The sequence below is a fragment of the Sebastes umbrosus genome, chromosome 9 (genome assembly GCF_015220745.1).
Source record: "Sebastes umbrosus isolate fSebUmb1 chromosome 9, fSebUmb1.pri, whole genome shotgun sequence".
NCBI classification, from domain to species: Eukaryota; Metazoa; Chordata; class Actinopteri; order Perciformes; family Sebastidae; genus Sebastes; species Sebastes umbrosus.
In genome coordinates, this window is record NC_051277.1 from 4,867,808 (window position 1) to 4,884,812 (window position 17,005).

At 37.8% G+C, this 17,005-nt stretch overlaps 3 protein-coding genes and 1 non-coding gene across 5 annotated transcripts in view; 3 read left to right on the top strand and 1 right to left on the bottom strand.

Annotated features, from left to right (window-relative positions):
* The first annotated feature begins 642 nt into the window (after nt 1–642).
* On the top strand, nt 643–5,175 carry nkrf (NFKB repressing factor). 2 transcript variants are annotated; one of them, XM_037780640.1, is made up of 4 exons: nt 643–879; nt 1,010–1,053; nt 2,002–2,126; nt 2,730–5,175. In XM_037780640.1, the coding sequence occupies exons 3-4, from the start codon at nt 2,036–2,038 to the stop codon at nt 5,033–5,035; spliced, it is 2,397 nt and encodes a 798-aa protein (XP_037636568.1). In that variant the 5' UTR covers nt 643–879; nt 1,010–1,053; nt 2,002–2,035; the 3' UTR covers nt 5,036–5,175. The 2 variants fall into 2 exon arrangements, with proteins under 2 accessions (XP_037636568.1, XP_037636567.1); XM_037780639.1 differs by having other exon boundaries at nt 643–1,053.
* Nucleotides 5,176–6,193: 1,018 nt separating this feature from the next.
* ube2a (ubiquitin-conjugating enzyme E2A (RAD6 homolog)) lies at nt 6,194–12,009 on the bottom strand. The gene is made up of 6 exons (XM_037780813.1): nt 11,796–12,009; nt 9,253–9,333; nt 9,040–9,065; nt 8,086–8,175; nt 7,900–7,988; nt 6,194–7,240 (listed from the first exon to the last, which is right to left on the bottom strand). The coding sequence occupies exons 1-6, from the start codon at nt 11,837–11,839 to the stop codon at nt 7,112–7,114; spliced, it is 459 nt and encodes a 152-aa protein (XP_037636741.1). The 5' UTR covers nt 11,840–12,009; the 3' UTR covers nt 6,194–7,111.
* A 1,161-nt stretch (nt 12,010–13,170) lies between these two features.
* Nucleotides 13,171–13,242, top strand: trnae-uuc. Its single transcript has one exon. It is a non-coding gene; the product is annotated as a tRNA-Glu (tRNA).
* Nucleotides 13,243–13,470: 228 nt separating this feature from the next.
* The window catches only part of elf1 (E74-like ETS transcription factor 1), a 46,896-nt gene continuing 43,361 nt past the window's right edge, over nt 13,471–17,005 (top strand). Inside the window, exon 1 of the mRNA XM_037780314.1 lies at nt 13,471–14,150. The gene's annotated coding sequence lies outside the window, so the exon portion shown is untranslated. The remainder of the gene's footprint in view (nt 14,151–17,005) is intronic.

Sequence of the window (17,005 nt, forward strand, 5' to 3'; positions counted from 1 at the left end):
TTTTGTATAGTTCTTTTTTCTTTTTTTCAAAATTACAGTATACATAGTAACAGCAGAAAGCCATTAAAAACATTTACATAAAGAAGAAGCATAGCGAAAACATAAACAAAGAGCTGGAAAGGATAAAACGACAACAGAAATGAAACAAAACCAACATAAAATAAATTTAAAAAAAGAGACCACACGAGAGTATGACAATATTTTCACTTAAAAACATTAAAGATATTGCATACATTCATTGTTTTCATTTCTTTTTTGTTTTGTGAGGAATAAATTGTTGACAGATATAGATCCATTTCTTTCATAAATACAAAGAAATTAGTTTTTTTTTGGGGTAAATTTACACTTGTGAATGTGGAACTTAAAAATTAAAATTAAAATTAAATTAATAAGAAAAAAATGCATTACTGTCTTTGTCACTGTAACCATAGCAACCATATATAATATTTATATAGTACAGTGCAAAATATATTATATAATATAATAATATACAATTATCGACATCTTTCCACAATTCACATGTATTTTGTATATAGTTGAGTTAGTAAACACATGAGTGACGTAGAGTGATGTAGAGTGACGTAGAGTGACGTAGAGTGACGTAGAGGTACAGCAGCCCGCTGTGCTTGAACTGTGCGGCCGCAAAGCATTGTGGGCCGGTGCGGTGTGACAGACGCCATGTTTTTGTATCTGGAGAAGATGGAGGCTTCCTGCTAGCAGGCTAACTGCTAGCCCTGCTGTCTGTGGCTGTCTGTGGCTGTCTGTGGCTCTCAGGAGGAGCGTCTAAACCTCCAGTACACTTAAAGGATACATGTCTGTTTCATTTAAAGACGAGCTGAGTCTGATATTAAACTATAAAAGCAGGAGAAGTGGAGCTAGGTGAGCTAGCGGCTAGCAGCAGCTAGCTGGCTAAAGCTAGCAGTCACCACGGGTTGCCTGTATCAGAGCTAGCTGGAAGAGGCTAGCTGATCATAATAACCATCTGATCATACACACATCTCTCACTCAGCTGCAGGATAGAGGTGTAAACTGGACCAGAGGCTGCACCTGAAGGTAGGAACACCACAGCTCACTAGTTGCACATGTAATTGTTGATTTAATGGAGTTCTTCTGGAGACATGTTTGCTTGTGAGAGATGGATGCTGTCGGCCTACTGCGTCACTCTGTCAAGCCTGGTGTTGCAGCTGTTTGATCTCTTCTTTAACACCATATACTCGTTTTCTAGTTGTGCAGTATGATGTTTAGTCCAGGCACATTGTTTGTGTTTCAGGTATTGCATGCTGCTGGCAGGAGGTGTGTGTGTTTATAAGGGGATGTGTTGAGCCTCTACAGGCAGCATGGAGTATTAACTCAGTATGTGTGGTGATGTTTCTATATTTCATCCATTCATGTAAATGTCTAATTCACGTCTTTTGGCCTCAACAACAGGTTGGTACGAAATGCAGCTGTTTTGATCTCTCCTTTAACACCATTTATTAATTTTCTAGTTGTGCAATATAATGTTTAGTCCAGGCACATTGTTTGTGTTTCAGTTAGTGCAGGACAGATAATAAAGCACACAGTGCACTTTCATAGACTAAGCTACTGGAGTTACCCTGCACTATACTCATTTTTAACAGTCTCTTCTGCACTTTTTTTAATAGTCCTGTATCACAGTTACCCTGCACTATATTCAGTTTTAACTGTTTTCTTCATCTCCTTGTATTTTTATATCTGGTATATTTTTTTGTATTTTGTACTTTGCAGTACTAACTTTTTTACTGCCTTTTCACTAACATGTTTTGCACTATGGAACTGTGATGCTGGAAACTTGAATTTCCCTCTGGATCAATAAAGTTACTATCTATCTATCTATCTATCTATCTATGCTGCTGGCAGGAGGTGTGTGTGTTTATCAAGGGGGATGTTTTGAGCCTCTACAGGCAGCATGGAGTATTAACTCTGTATGTGTATGTATATTTCATCCATTCATGTAAATGTCTAACTCACCCTCAATAACAGGTATGGCCTGGATTTGATCTGGACTGTGCTGGTGATGGCAGAAGGGACTGACACTGGCGAAATGCCCTCCTTTGACCCAAGTCCTAGTTCTGAAGCAAAAAAGAGACCTACTTCTTCTGATGGCAGTGAGTGTTGATCTAAAGTTGTAGTCTGTGTTTATCTGTGTTATCTACTGTTTGTGTTTCACTGTTACATCTTTATATCGATTTATGCTCAAATATATTTAATATCACACCTTTATAACTACTATTAGACATATGAAAAGTTCTTAAAGGGACTGTTTATAATTTCTTACACGTATAAATCAATCCAGGTCGGTGTCCCATGCGCGCTGTTCAGACTCAGACTCCAGCACAAACACGGAAGCACCGAAACCGCAAAGTTATATCTAGTGAAGCCCGTCTTTTAAAACAGTGTTGGCCGCGGTCGGAGTACGCGGAGGAGACCGTAGCAGGTGAAATATAGAGTGATATTGTGGTTTTAGCTGACGTGTGTCGCCTCACTGTTTTGACGGATGCTCGCTCACATTCAGGTAGCGCGTGCACACGGGCGAGCGCGTGCAACAAGACGCTGACTTTCGTTGACTTAACGGCCACAGGTGTCGCTGTTACAACCAATTTCTGATTCTTACAAACAGTCCCTTTTAATTGAGCGAAAAGTGGATTCAAGTCAAATTAGACATAACATTTCTGGTTTTCTAACTGTTTACCTGTGTCATGTTGTTGCAGGAGACGAGCCCATGAGGAAAATGCCTGTTTCAAAATTTGGTTCCAGACCTCGATTTGAGCCTGTACACTTTGTTAGTGGTGGAAGCAGCGGAGGAGCCGGCGCTGATGAGAAGGAGAACGATAAGGAGCGCAGGAAGACTGAGTCGTACGGTGCGAGACAGTGGGACTCTGAGCACTCTTCCTACGGCGGCGCCAGCAGAGTGCAGGGCTCCTCCTCCCTGAGGCCTGCTTTTGACAGAGTGCCAGCGTACAGTTCTGACTCTTGGGGTTCCCAGAGAGAGAGAGACCGAGACAGAGAGATTGGTTCAGGTAGTACAAGTGGGTTGGGGTATGGAGGACGTGGGTCCACTTCAAACTTCATGTCAAAAACACAGCAGGACTACTCAGCCAAGTTTGACGCCCACTCTTCTCGAAGTGATTCCTATGCTCAGCCCCACAGATACAATGGATACGGGGGAGGGAGCAGATCAGGAGGATGGGATTCGGGACGTCAGGGTTTGGGTTTCGGTCATCAGGAGCGGCCGTCATCAAGCAGGCCTTTCAGCAGAGTCTACAACAGCCCGGGCAGGAGCAGTCCCACCACTTCTCAGTCGGGCTCCTCATCGCAGCCTATTCATATATCTCAGCCAACATTAGATGAGAAGCAAAGGCTGGTTTCCAATGTAGCGTCTGCATTGGCTGTTGCTTTTCGGGACCCTATGTTCATGACTGGAAGTGAATCACCAAACTATAATTTCATGTTGAGCCGCAGCATTCAGGCCTGCAAGACTAATCCCGAGTATATTTATGTCAACTTGAAAGACATTCCTCAGGCTGACCTACCGAAGAACCGGAAAGTACCGACCGACGGTTACGCCTGTGAGCTGAGATGTCAGGGTGTGTATCTTGCTACCGGATACTCTGGTAGTAAAAATGGAGCGAGGGACCGGGCCTCTGAGCAGGCTGTAAAACTCTTCCTGAAAGCAGTCGAGGTTCGTGTGGTGCAGCGCAAATACAGACACTCGGTAGTCACTGACATAGTTGTGTGCCAGATGCACAGCCCGACCCCGGGCTTTCTACCTGCACTTCGAAACCCAGAGGATAAACCGACACCCAGCTCCAAGGGCCAATACGAGCCGGACAACAGGAAGCACTGGACAGAGTTTGTGGTTATGGACAATGCTCACGACGCCATCTGCATACTCAACAATTCTGCGGCTTTTAATCGCATGAAGATAGACTATAAGTTCGACCTGCTCCCCAACAACAGCGCTTGGCTGTGCAGTGTTTTCCTGCAGGGTGAGCTGGTGGCGCAGTCAACAGGTACCAAAAAGAGCTCGAAGCATTCAGCGGCTGAAGACGCAGTGAGGAAACTTCGCATGAACCAGGCGCAACGACAGCAAGAGCAGCAGCAACAACAGCAGCAGCAGCAACACCACGAACAACAACACCAACACCACCATCAACAACAACACCAACAACAAATATCACAATACTCCAGAGGAAATAATCAATCAGATCCTTCTGGACGCTTCGGACAACCGGTCGTCAAAAAGAAGCATCTGAGCGAGTTGGTCATCCTGGAAAACTCTGACAATGCAATTTGCATCATCAATGACACCGCTCAGTTTAATAAAGTGTCGGCCGATTACAAGTTCACGGTTCTGCCTGATCATCGCTGGAGGTGTGAGGTTTACCTGGAAGGACAGTATGTAGCAGCAGGAATCGGGCCCAAGAAAATAGTGAAGCACATTGCAGCAAAGGAGGCCTTAGCCACGTTGAGGCAGACGCAGGCTGTGGTCAAATCCAACCTAAGAAAGGAGGGTCACTGTGACGCCATATCCCGATCCCAGATCCTGGCTCGCTCTGGCGAGGAGGCCACGAGGCAGGAGATAAAGGAAGACAACATCGGAAACCAGCTGCTCCGCAAGATGGGCTGGAAAGGAGGCGGTCTGGGGCGAGATGGGGAAGGCATCGCAGAACCAATCAGAGTGAAGGAGCAGTTCTCCAGGGAAGGGTTGGGTATGGAATCGGACAAAAGTGGAAACCAGCTCAGCAAGCGTGACATTGAGGATATCATTCGTACCTATGCCGGTTCAGACCGTCAGGATGACCTCCGCTTCTCCACGGACCTCACCAACGATGAACGCAAGCAGATCCACCAGATATCTCAGAAATACGGCCTACGAAGCAAGTCGTACGGACAGGGGCGGCAACGGTTCCTCGTTGTCAGTCGCAAAGTACACAAAGATCAGCTCATTGGTCAGCTTCTAATGGAGGGACAGGTGGGACGATACGAGCTGGTGAAACCTCAGGCCACTCACTGATTTGCATGCAGAGCAAAATTTTAAAAAAATCATCGGACATCCGCTTGGACTTCGGTACAAATCACATTCAAGTGTAACTGCTGTTTATACTTGTATGTGACAAACTTACACACATTAATAAAAGATAATCCTTCAGGGATCACCTGTGGTTTCTGCATTCCTTTGCCATGACATGTACTTTAGCTTTAGCAGGAGCTTTAGAATAAGTGTCTCTTTATTTGGTCTCCTGCCATTCCACGTCTCATATTTGTTTCACTTTTGCACAAAAAGCTTGTGTTCGGTACTTTGTGCTATCATGTCCTGATGATGTTACAGTTATTTTATGATTTAAAAGAAAATGACTTTGAGGTTTTTGTTATTAAAATCCACTTTTTGTTTCGTGGGTATTTAATGAGGAACCTGGCAGAATATGCAGCTTTTCACTGCTTGTTTGTGAACACTGTGGACTCATGAGAGAAATAGGGATGCACCGATCCAACTTTTTCAGTACCGATCCGATACCAGTGTTTAATTAATAATCTGTATGCCTCGCTGAGTGGAAGTGACTGGGATCATTATTTTATGTTTAAGTCAAAATTAGGCTTGACTTAAACATTGCTTTCTTAACTTTGTAAAACAAAATGTAACAGATAAATACATAGATGATTACTGAATTATTTAATATTAAAATAATAAATCAACAACTTTGTAAAAAAGCCTCAAAATTAACAGGAATTACAATCCAGGTGTAAACCTTTTTAATGCAGCAAAAAATTGGTCAAAACTTAAACAGGATCGGCCCCATTGTCACCGATGTCTGTATCAGCCCGTTATCAGATCCGGTATCGGTGCATCCCTAGAGAGGCATCAACATCTTACTGTAGCTAGGTGCTCATATCAGTCTCACTGTAGTGACACATCTCCATCTCTCTACCAGCAATGTCGTCTTCTCTTTTAACACCTGGAGGTCTACAAATACAAGCCGCATCCATAATCAGAAAAATCTCCACATGGAAACTGTACGCTGTGATCTTTGTTAAATGTCAGATGTGTTGTGAGTGCAGTTAACTTGTCTGCTTGTTTTCACAGCTGTAACGACTGAATAAATTAAAACTGATAACCATCAGATGGATATTTTCGTACCTGAGTGAGTTAAAAAAAAAAAGCGACAAAGACAACTGATGTATATTTATTTTATTTACAAGAAAATGTACAGTTTGTTACATGGGTTACCAGTGCAAAGTTTTATAATCTGAAAACAGACACCATCCTGTTTTAAACAGTTTTATCAGCCTATTATGTCGGCTGATATGTAAGATTGTAAAATAGCATAGAAATGTTCTCACACAGACTTGAAATGTCAGCATTATGAAACTCGAAGTTCAAATGTCTTGTTTCTCTGTCAGAGAGGGACATATATACGTATATATATATATATTCACCAATATCTAGAACGTTTTTAAAATCAAAGGCATGGCTTTACAACAACAGTTGAGAGAAAAACGACCCCCAAAGGCATCTGTTGAGTTGACAACTTGTTAGAGGGATGGATGGCCACGCCAGGTTAATGTTCAATCCCTCTGAAAGGCTTTCAAAAGACAGAAAGAAACAAAAAGGAGCGAGGCCACTGAAACAGAAGGAATAACACCCACGAGCGGCTTTGTTTTCTTGTAAATATGACCGGTCGGTATCTACACAGCAAACCACACAGCAAGCACATCTAATTAACTGTCACTATGTTATCCAACCAGTTTACTTCATTTATAAATAAACAGGTAGTGACAACTGAGAGACTGGCTATTGCCTTTTTTTTTTTTTTAAAGAAAAGAGTTGGGGGCATGAGGCAAGTAACCCAGATATAACAAGGTACATTAACTTTTAACAAACATACGCTATTGCCCAACAATAGCATTCGGCAGGAGTGAATGCCACAACACAACAGCATACAAACTTAGCAACAGTGATGGGACAAATATACTGAGAAGGATTTTTTTTTTTTAAGGTGTGTTTTTAATTCTGTGAGATCGGTTGTTTTGCTTGATCGGTGTTTTCTTGATTCTGGGCCGGACACTGTTCATACACGAACGGTAACAGGCGTCAACAGTCACGCCAACTCTGTTCAACAATAGCAGAAACCCTCTTCTCGTACTCCCGCTTGTTTTCCTGGTACAGCTGGGCTGCTTGGCTGTTGGCTGGACTGTTTGGGTTTGGCTCGTCCAGTAAAGACTATAAATATACAACAGAGAATGTCAGCGGGTGAACTTTTAAATAAAGCTTTATGACATAACAGACAGTCATCACATGCATAAACTAGGGCTGTCAATCGATTAAAATAGTTAATTGCGATTAATCGCAGGATTGTCTGATTAATCGTGATCAATCTCACATTTTTATTGGTTCAAAATGTACCTTAAAAGGAGATTTGTCAAGTATTTAATACTCTTATCAACATGGGAGTTGACAAATACGCTTGCTTTATTCAAATATATGTATATATTTATTATTGGAGAAATTAACAACACAAAACAATGACAAATATTGTCCAGAAACCCTCACAGGTACTGCATTTAGCATAAAAATATGCTCAAATCATAACATGGCAAACTGCAGCCCAACAGGCAACAACAGCTGTCAGTGTGTCAGTGTGCTGACTTGACTATGACTTGCCTCAAACTGCATGTGATAATCATAAAGTGGGCATATCTGTGACTCGTGGGCTTTCGCGATAAGTTAGTATGACATGGGGCGTGCAACAACCTAAAAATTGCAAGTTGCATTAATGTGTTAAAGAAATTATTGGCTTTACAACTAATTTGCGTTAACGCGTTATTATCACGTTAACTTTGACAGCCTTAGTTTATCTGCATAAAGGAATGTTAGATTACCTGTATTGAAGTTAAGATTGAAGAGACATCATATGTTGGACTCCAACGATTCTGAAGTATATCTAAGCATATGCTGCCGTCTGCATACACTGCAAAAGAGCATACAGATTAATGAATTAAAGGATTAATGTTACAACTTTGAATTGCTGCAATTTAAATTGTTAGTGCAATAAATTAGGTACATACCATTTGGATGAAACATTTTGGAGACAAATCGCACTGTTGGAGGTTTATTTGGATATTCCTCTGTGAATTCAATGGTAAGTTTGAAGGTTCCTGGAAGGAAGAAGTAATGGCATAATATGAATTTAGATACATAAACTAAAAACAGTGCATTACAGTAATCTAGTAAACTACAAAATGCATGTATACATTTATCAGAGTCTGACTGGTTGTATTGGTGATGTTGGATATGACACGCAAGACTAAATCATTTTTGTAACTCAGCTGCCATGTAAGTGATCAGAAACTGATTATTGTTGTAAAATAAAAGATCAACAAAAGCTCCAAAGAACTGTAAGGAATTAACTCCAAGTGAAAGGTTTGCCTTCCTGGACAGCTAGTGTTGGTTTTGTAGGACAATTTGACAAAGTCCAGTGCAGTAAGTTATTGGTTAAAGCATCTAAACTTCTTCAAAAACACTCCAAACAATTAGATAGATACTTTATTGATCCCGAAGGAAATTTAGGCAATTAGATGTCAAATATTAAATTACTCGCTTAATTCCAGCTTCTTAAATGTGAATGTTTTCTGGTTTCTTTACTCCTCTGTGACAGTAAACTGAATATCTTTGAGTTGTGGACAAAACAAGACATTTGAGGATGTCATCTCGGGCTCTGGGAAACAATGATTGACATTTTTCACCATTTTCTGTAATTTTATAGATCAAACAACTAAACGGTGAATGGAAAAAATAATCGACAGATTAATTAACAGTGAAAATAATCGTTAGTTGCAGCCCTAAAAACAGAATCTCACCTGATAGACTTCCAAGGCACCATTTAAAATCTACTCCTAACTATACCAATTGATATCATCTAACTTCCAATGTACAAAGCTCATGAATATGTGCTAGATTAATGTCACAGCAGGGTTGGAAAGACAAATTATTTGAATGTAAAGAGCTTTAAGAGGACTTACCATCTTCAAAAGGTGTTCCCTCCGGTCTAGAAGAGAGGTGACAAAACAGGTTGTAAATAATCACTTACAAATTACTTAAAATACTCACAAAACCTGCTGACCTAAACTACAGCTTTATCACACATTTTATGTCCAAAAACCTGCAGTGACTATTTCTAGAAAAACAATTGATTACTCAAATGTCTGTCATAATTTTTTAACAAATCAACTTACCCAAAAATGACAGCGTTCCATACCATGATATTGTTTTCTGATGGGGCCCCACTAACTCCAGCTGGAGGATCCTCTTGCAAGCTAACAAATACAGTAAAAGCACAGTGGTGTCACAAAACACAGGTGATATTAGACAAAGTGATTACTACTAAACACATACAGTATACCCTGGTTATATACAGTACCATAATACCACATACTACAACATCATACATTACAATCAATTTACATATGTATGTTCCCAATCAGTAATCGGTGATCACAGGTTTGGTTAATATTACTGTTATGTACAAATCAAGGCTCTGCTGAATAGGAAAACAGGAGCCCTAAGTTGTATCTCTAAATTGTATGCTGAAGGAGGGCAGAGTTCACAGATTTCCCAATGGCAAACACGGCACCTGGATTTACAACTGGGTGGTATATCAACACATTATAATGCTACTTATTTATCTGGAGTGTTTGTTTTTGCTAATATACTGATATAAATCACACTGTGGTAGTATTGTAAACTGGAAAAAATAGAGTTGTATGCAGTGCAGTGTCCTACCTGAGTGAAAATGAGCAATTCCTTTACCTGTTTGGCCATTACAGCCACATTACTAATTAATGTTTATTAAAGTTTAGTCCATTAATATATATACTGTATCATTACTAATATTAATAATGTAAATCTACTGTTACAGATATGTGCAATAACATATGCTGATCACTCTGTGCAATAATTATATAATTATCTGCCACACACTTTGTGCAATAATCTGGCAAAACTGTCATCTCATCATATACATATTGTATTTTTATATTGTATTATCTTTTATATATTTGTATTGCACTATCTCTTTTTTATTGTATTATCGTTTCATTAGCATCTATGGGATTGTCACAATCTAATTTTATTGTACTACACAATGACAATAATGGGCTTGAATCTAGAATCTAATGTTGATTAAAGTTCAGTCCATTAAGTCACACAGAAAAAGATACTGTGGTGATTGATTTAAACAGTGGGCCAACCAGGATCAAATCTTGGCCTCTGTGTCTGTGACCATCAGCACTGTTTAGTTGGAACATACTGTAGATAAGAAACCATGTGCCATAGTTGAGTGTCTTCAGGTTTTTAGTGTCTTGCATGGCAGATGGTTGCTTTATCCTCCAGGCTTAGATAGTGATCTATCAGGGCCCTGGAAGAGGAGCTCGTATTGGGACATTGTACATCTCTATCCAAAGGTTTCTATCTGCCTGTGAGGGGCCATCTGGCCAATGAACCATCAGTTTCACAACATCAACATGTATTATTACTCCTCCTGGCTGCCTGGCCAACGCTGGTTACCCGTAACTTAATCATTACCTGTCAAAACCACTCATTAACATGTTAACAACACAATAAAATAAGCCTGCAAATGATCCTAAGATTCCATCCAGTGAAACATTTCTTACAAAAGTTAAGGAGTGACATAGATGTAAATTGTCATCCTGAAACTTGCTCTCATTTATTCTGGTCCTGTAAATTTACATGTGAATTGTGGAAAGATGTCAATAATTTTATACTTGTTAACATTTTCTCAGATTTTGCACTGTACTATAGAAATATTATATTTGGTTGCTATGATTACAGTGACAAAGACAGGAATAAATTTTTTTATTATTAATTTAATTTTAATTCTCGCGAAGTTCCACATTCACAAGTGTAAATTTACCAAAAAAAAGCCTAATTTCTTTGTATTTATGAAAGAAATGGATCTATATTTGTCAACAATTTCTAAGAAAGTACACAATCTTCTAATTAATTACTTAAGGGCAACAGGAATAATGGAGAGAATTTAATTTTTAGTAATATTAATACAATTTTATTTTAGTTATTATTATTATTATAATAATAATAATAACATTTATAATTTATTTGTATTTATGAAAGACATGGAATTATATCTGTCAACAATTTCTTCCTCACATAACAAAAAAGTAATGAAAACAATGAATGTATGCAATATCTTTAACGTTTTTAAGTGAAATTATTGTCATACTCTCGCCTGGTCTTTTTTATTATTATCTATTTATTATTTTTATTGTGTTTTTGTTTTATTATATGTTGGTTTTGTTTCATTTCTGTTGTCCTTTTATGTTTGACACAGCTCTTTGTTTGTGTTTTCGCTATGCTTCTTTTGTATGTAAATGTTTTTAATGTTTTCTGTTACTATGGATATAATAATATAATATACTGTCATTTTGAAATTAAAAAAAAAATAAAAAAATAAAAATAAATTTGCCTGCCAGTATCATCAAAAGACAAAAACACAATTATAGTCCTCCAGTGTTTATATATATATATATATATATGTGTGTATTAGTATTATTATTTCATGGTGTAAGGTTACCTCAGACTGCCGTTGAGGCTAAGCTAACAAGCTAGCTGTTAGCTTGCTAGCCATTAGCAATAGCTAACTAGTTCTCTATTCAGAATGCATGTGAGGATAAGCTAACGAGCTAGCCGTTAGCTAGAGCTAACAAGCTAGCCGTTAGCTTGTTCTCTGTTGTTTTCTTACCGTTTAAAATCTCTCATTAAACGTCGTCTTGCTGGAGTTGACATCCTGTTTTACACGGAGACACAAACCCTTGTTATAAACGTCAGATCGAGTGTAGTTAGATGTTTATTTTATCTTTTAATCGGTGTGTTATTTTAACTCCTAGCTGGAGCTAGCTAGCCAACGAATGCTAGTTTGTCAGATATCTGGCTGTCTCTGCTAGTCTACTAGGCGATACCACTTTACACTAGAAAAAAGGAGGACATTCACATCTACTGGCTCTAAATGTGTGAGCTGTATAGCTGTATAAACACAATTTAACAGTACAACTGAATGTTATATTGTTAATTATGCTTGTTAAAATTGTGTGAACCACTTTCAGCTGGTTGTAAATATAACTGTAATATTTGTATACAGTTGAGAGGACCCCCCCGTCTCTACACTTGTGTAATTCCACAGAAAATTACGTCATATGTTTATAGCACCCATATTTAGTTATTTAATTCAAGATTCAAGAGTTTTATTTGCCATTTGCACCTATAATAATATAAGTACATTGTAATTCTGAGCAGTTTACACCGAGTCAGCTTTAAGAAAAGAAAAAAGGTAGAAAAGGAACAAGGTAATTACTGTACAAAATAAGTAGCACATTCAACTACAACACAATAAATAAATAATTAAAATATATAATAAATATATATATAAAACGCCCTCAGTATAGTCAATAAATAAACTAAACTACCCTCTGCATAGGAACGATATCCCCAGAATACAAATATACGGTATGCTCCATGACCATGTTAAAAGAACTGGTAAGTCTCAAAAATATTTAAAAAAATAAATAATTAATATATTTCAGACAATTACACAGTGGAAGGCAGCATATTGCACAGCATTACAGTCAATTAAGTTCAGTTGTACTGTGTGTCAATAATGGTATGTATGTATATTTAGTTGTTTGGTAAAGATAGGTGTGTTTTAAAGGTTTTATCCTGACATTTTTTCTCATAGTCTTGTTTTTTTTTGTGCCAATTTATCAGTTAATTGAATATATTACTTTGGGGTATTAAGCTATTACTAACACAAGGTATTTATGGCTCACATCCTGTATTTAATGTACAGTAACAGTGACAGACCACTAGATGGTAACGTTAGCCAGTCCCCCACGTGTTGTAGTTAAGTTATACATCAGAACAACCCAGAACAAGATAAATAACATGGTTGCTTTAACTGCAGCTTGTTGGTTTATTAGACCATTATAAAACATTATTTTAAAAAATAAATAGAAGAGAAAACATTTTAAAAATGAAATAAATGAGATAATAATAAATAAATTACATTAAATGTTAAAGTATTAAAAATAAGTACTGAATATTTTCACTGATAGACGCGTCATTCCCATATGGTCTAGCGGTTAGGATTCCTGGTTTTCACCCAGGCGGCCCGGGTTCGACTCCCGGTATGGGAACACACCTTTTTGTCTTAAACACCCTCTAACATTGCTTTGTAATATGACCACACCAAATATATAACATCTCCTTTGTGAGCACATAATTACTGACAAATGTGAGTGTTTTCAGCTGGTAGGTAATTTGATACATCCCAGCTATCATCATCACACGCTCATCATCATCATTTCCAGGGAACTGCTGCAGACCCCGCCCGTCTGATGACTTATCCTCAATTGCTCTCATCTCCACAAGGGCTTGGACCTTCCCGGAAGATGCCCATTTCCCCTTATTTATCTCCCTAAACTCGACTCAAAACAAACTCCAACGCTATAGCTTTTATAGTCTATAAACATTTTTTTTTTTGCAATTTTAATTTGCCTACAGCTGTTGACTTAATTGCATTTTAAAGTGACACCTGTGAGCGCGTTTATTAAACATTAGCTAACCGATACTGTTGCTAAGTTAAAGTGCAAACTCCACAGCGATGGATTACAAATGACACTAATTAATGGTAATTATTTACTTTTTTAAGCAGTAGGACACTTTGTTTCTCTCTTTTAACCCGCTACCGTTCTTATTAATAGTGAAACCACCAGTTCCTTGTGTTTCCTCCGGTCGTCTTACTACTACCAGGCTGCAGTCAAGACTAAACTTTGGTACCAGGCCAATCATTTCCCAGGAAAATGTGACTGCTAGGAATTCCCCACGCATCAGCCCTCTGTAGGAGAGAACAGCACATCCAGAGAGCAGCAGCAGCAGGAGGGTTGAAGCTGACCGGTAGACTGAGCGATGATGATGATGGAGCTATAGCACCGTTTAGTCTCCAAAGGGGATAATAATGTTATTCTAACGTCGTCTTTTCATGAGGACTGCCTGCATAAAGCCAGGAGGACATGCTGTGCTGATGACAACTTCTACTACCAGGGTGAGTCCAGCATGTTTTATACTTATTAATGCTTTCTTTCTTGTAGCCTAACTATCTGTACTAGCTCCATGTGATGTTACATTTTCCTCTCATTGGTGCTTTCCATGTGAAATATTAAGGACTTTTTTGGCAGAATATTATAGACCTATAGATAGATAGATAGATAGATAGTAAGTTTATTGATCCCAAATTGAGAAATTATTATATTCCCTAGATAGATAGATAGATAGTAACTTTATTGATCCCAAGGGAAATTCAAGTTTCCAGCATTCCATAGTGCAAAACATGTTAGTAAAAGGGCAGTAAAAAAAAGTTAGTATTGCAAAGTACAAAGTACAAAAAAATATACCAGAGATGAATACAATCAATACAAGGAATACAAGGAGATGAAGAAAACTGTTAAAACTGAATATAGTGCAGGGTAACAGCTGTGATACACGACTATTAAAAAAGTGAATATAATGCAGAAGAGACTGTTAAAAGTGAGTATAGTGCATTATTATCTGTCCTGCATTATATATTGCACTATGCCTACACTCAGTACACAGAAAGTTATCACACTATACAATTTAAAGAAGCATCACTGGACTCCTATGATGTTCTATCAATCAGTCAATCAATCAATCAATCAATCAAGCTTTATTTCTATAGCACCTTTCAAACAAGTCAAATGCAATTCAAAGTGCTGTACAGACCATTGACAAAAATGTAGAATGTTAAAAATGGATTTAGAGACTATAATGGCCACCAAAACAACCAATTATAAAAGTTCATTGAATAAGAGAGCAATAAAAGATGGGTATTTAAGATAATAAAAGATAAATAAAATATAAATACAAATTATGAAACTACACAAAATAAGCAGATTGTATTAAAATAATGAAATTTTAATAAAATAGAATAAAAGAGATAATGATCAACAATAAAATGTTGATTAAAAAAAAATAGTAAAATAAACACTATAATGATGATGATAAATAAAATAAGTATAAACAATAAAACCATAAAATTATAAAAATTATAAAACACAAGCCTCTACTAGCCTCTGGGATACATGGCCTGCAGCCTACTACTCCATAGAGTTCTGTGACTCCCCTTTGTGTCAGTCAGCCAGCATGTGACTGCACTTGTGTGTGTGTGTGTGTGTGTGTGTGTGTGTGTGTGTGTGCTGACAATGCTACAGCTACAACTGTAATAATCAACCATTTGTTCATATAAGATAGCCATCACAATTATACAAGGAATGCCAGAGCAGTTTCTAGTACTTATTTGTGTTAAGAGCTCTAATACTATCAAAGAGCACTCATTTTGTCCTCCATAGTGAGACATAAGTTTTAAAGGTCCCATATTGTAAAAAGTGAGATTTTCATCTTTTATATTATAAAGCAGGTTTAAGTGATATATAAATACTGTGAAAGTATCAAAACACTCAATTCATGGAGAAATAGACACAGCTCGTATTCAGAAACTGTGCGTTTGAAACAAGCCGTTAGGATTTCTGTCCATTTGTGATGTCACAAATCTATAATATTAAAACCATTTCACAGTTTTAAACGTAAACATACTAAATGTGTCCCAGTTTATTTCCTGTTGCAGTGTATGTGAATGACATCGACTGACAGGATGTAAACATGGACCCAAGCTGTTTCCTGGCAACGCAATTCCGTTGAAATGCGCTAAAACGGAGTGTTTCAGACAGAGGATGAATACAGGTATATTCAGACTGACAGTATGAGATAAATAATGTTTTTTTTTTTTTACATTAAAGCATGTAAACATGTTCTAGTAGAAACCCAAAATACAATCATGATCCTGAAAATGAGCATGATATGTCCCCTTTAAGACCCTGATGCCATGTGTGCATGTGTAGAAAACATTGGAACATGTTAATGTACTGTATTTAATACCTGACCCCTCAGAACAATGTGAACATGGGTAGATATTCCCCGAGGACACAGAGGCACATGATTTTTTTCAGGTTACCTGTTTCATGTACTACTGTCATGATATAGCGACCGTTTTATTAAAATAACTTGTTTTAATCATATTTGCTCCAGTCTCGCAGCCGTGAGGCCCGGCCGCTATTCGATCTTTTGGAGGTTGTAGCGGGCAGTTTTAAAGCTAGAGCGAAGTTACTGGCATCATATGAAACTAGAAAAACCTGAGGAATCCATTGTCGAGGCAAGAGGAGGATAAATAACGCTCCAAAGTTCAATTTTGGCGAGGAAAAACTGGCATGGCCATATTCAAAGGGGTCCCTTGACCTCTGACCTCAAGATATGTGAATAGCTTCTATGGGTACCCACGAGTCTCCCCTTTACAGACATGCCCACTTTATGATAATCACATGCAGTTTTTTACATGCAGTATAAATGTGTTATTATTGCTTATTCTAAAATGGTTTATTTCTGGTGTGTATTTTCTATAATATGACTTTTTTTTTCCTAAAATTGAATAAAAAAAAATCGCAATATATCGCCTTGCTTACAGTATCATGATCGCCAGATTCTTGGCAATACACCGCCCTAAAATGATACATCAATTCATCCATTAGTCGATCATTCAAAGTATTTTTTTAAGCAAGAATGCAAAAAAAATCTCATAGTTTCAGCTTCTAATATGTGGATATTTGCTTTTCTTTGTAGTCTTGAATCAGAATCAGCTTTATTCGCTGAGTACATACATACATACATACATACATACATACATACAAGGAATTTGACTACAGTTTTAAGCATCTCTGTAAACGTACTTACACAGAAATATAAATAACAGCTAGGGACAAAGCTGGACAAATAAAAGCAAGGAATAGACAGATATGTTATGTACACAAGTGGTAATAAAATAGGTGTATA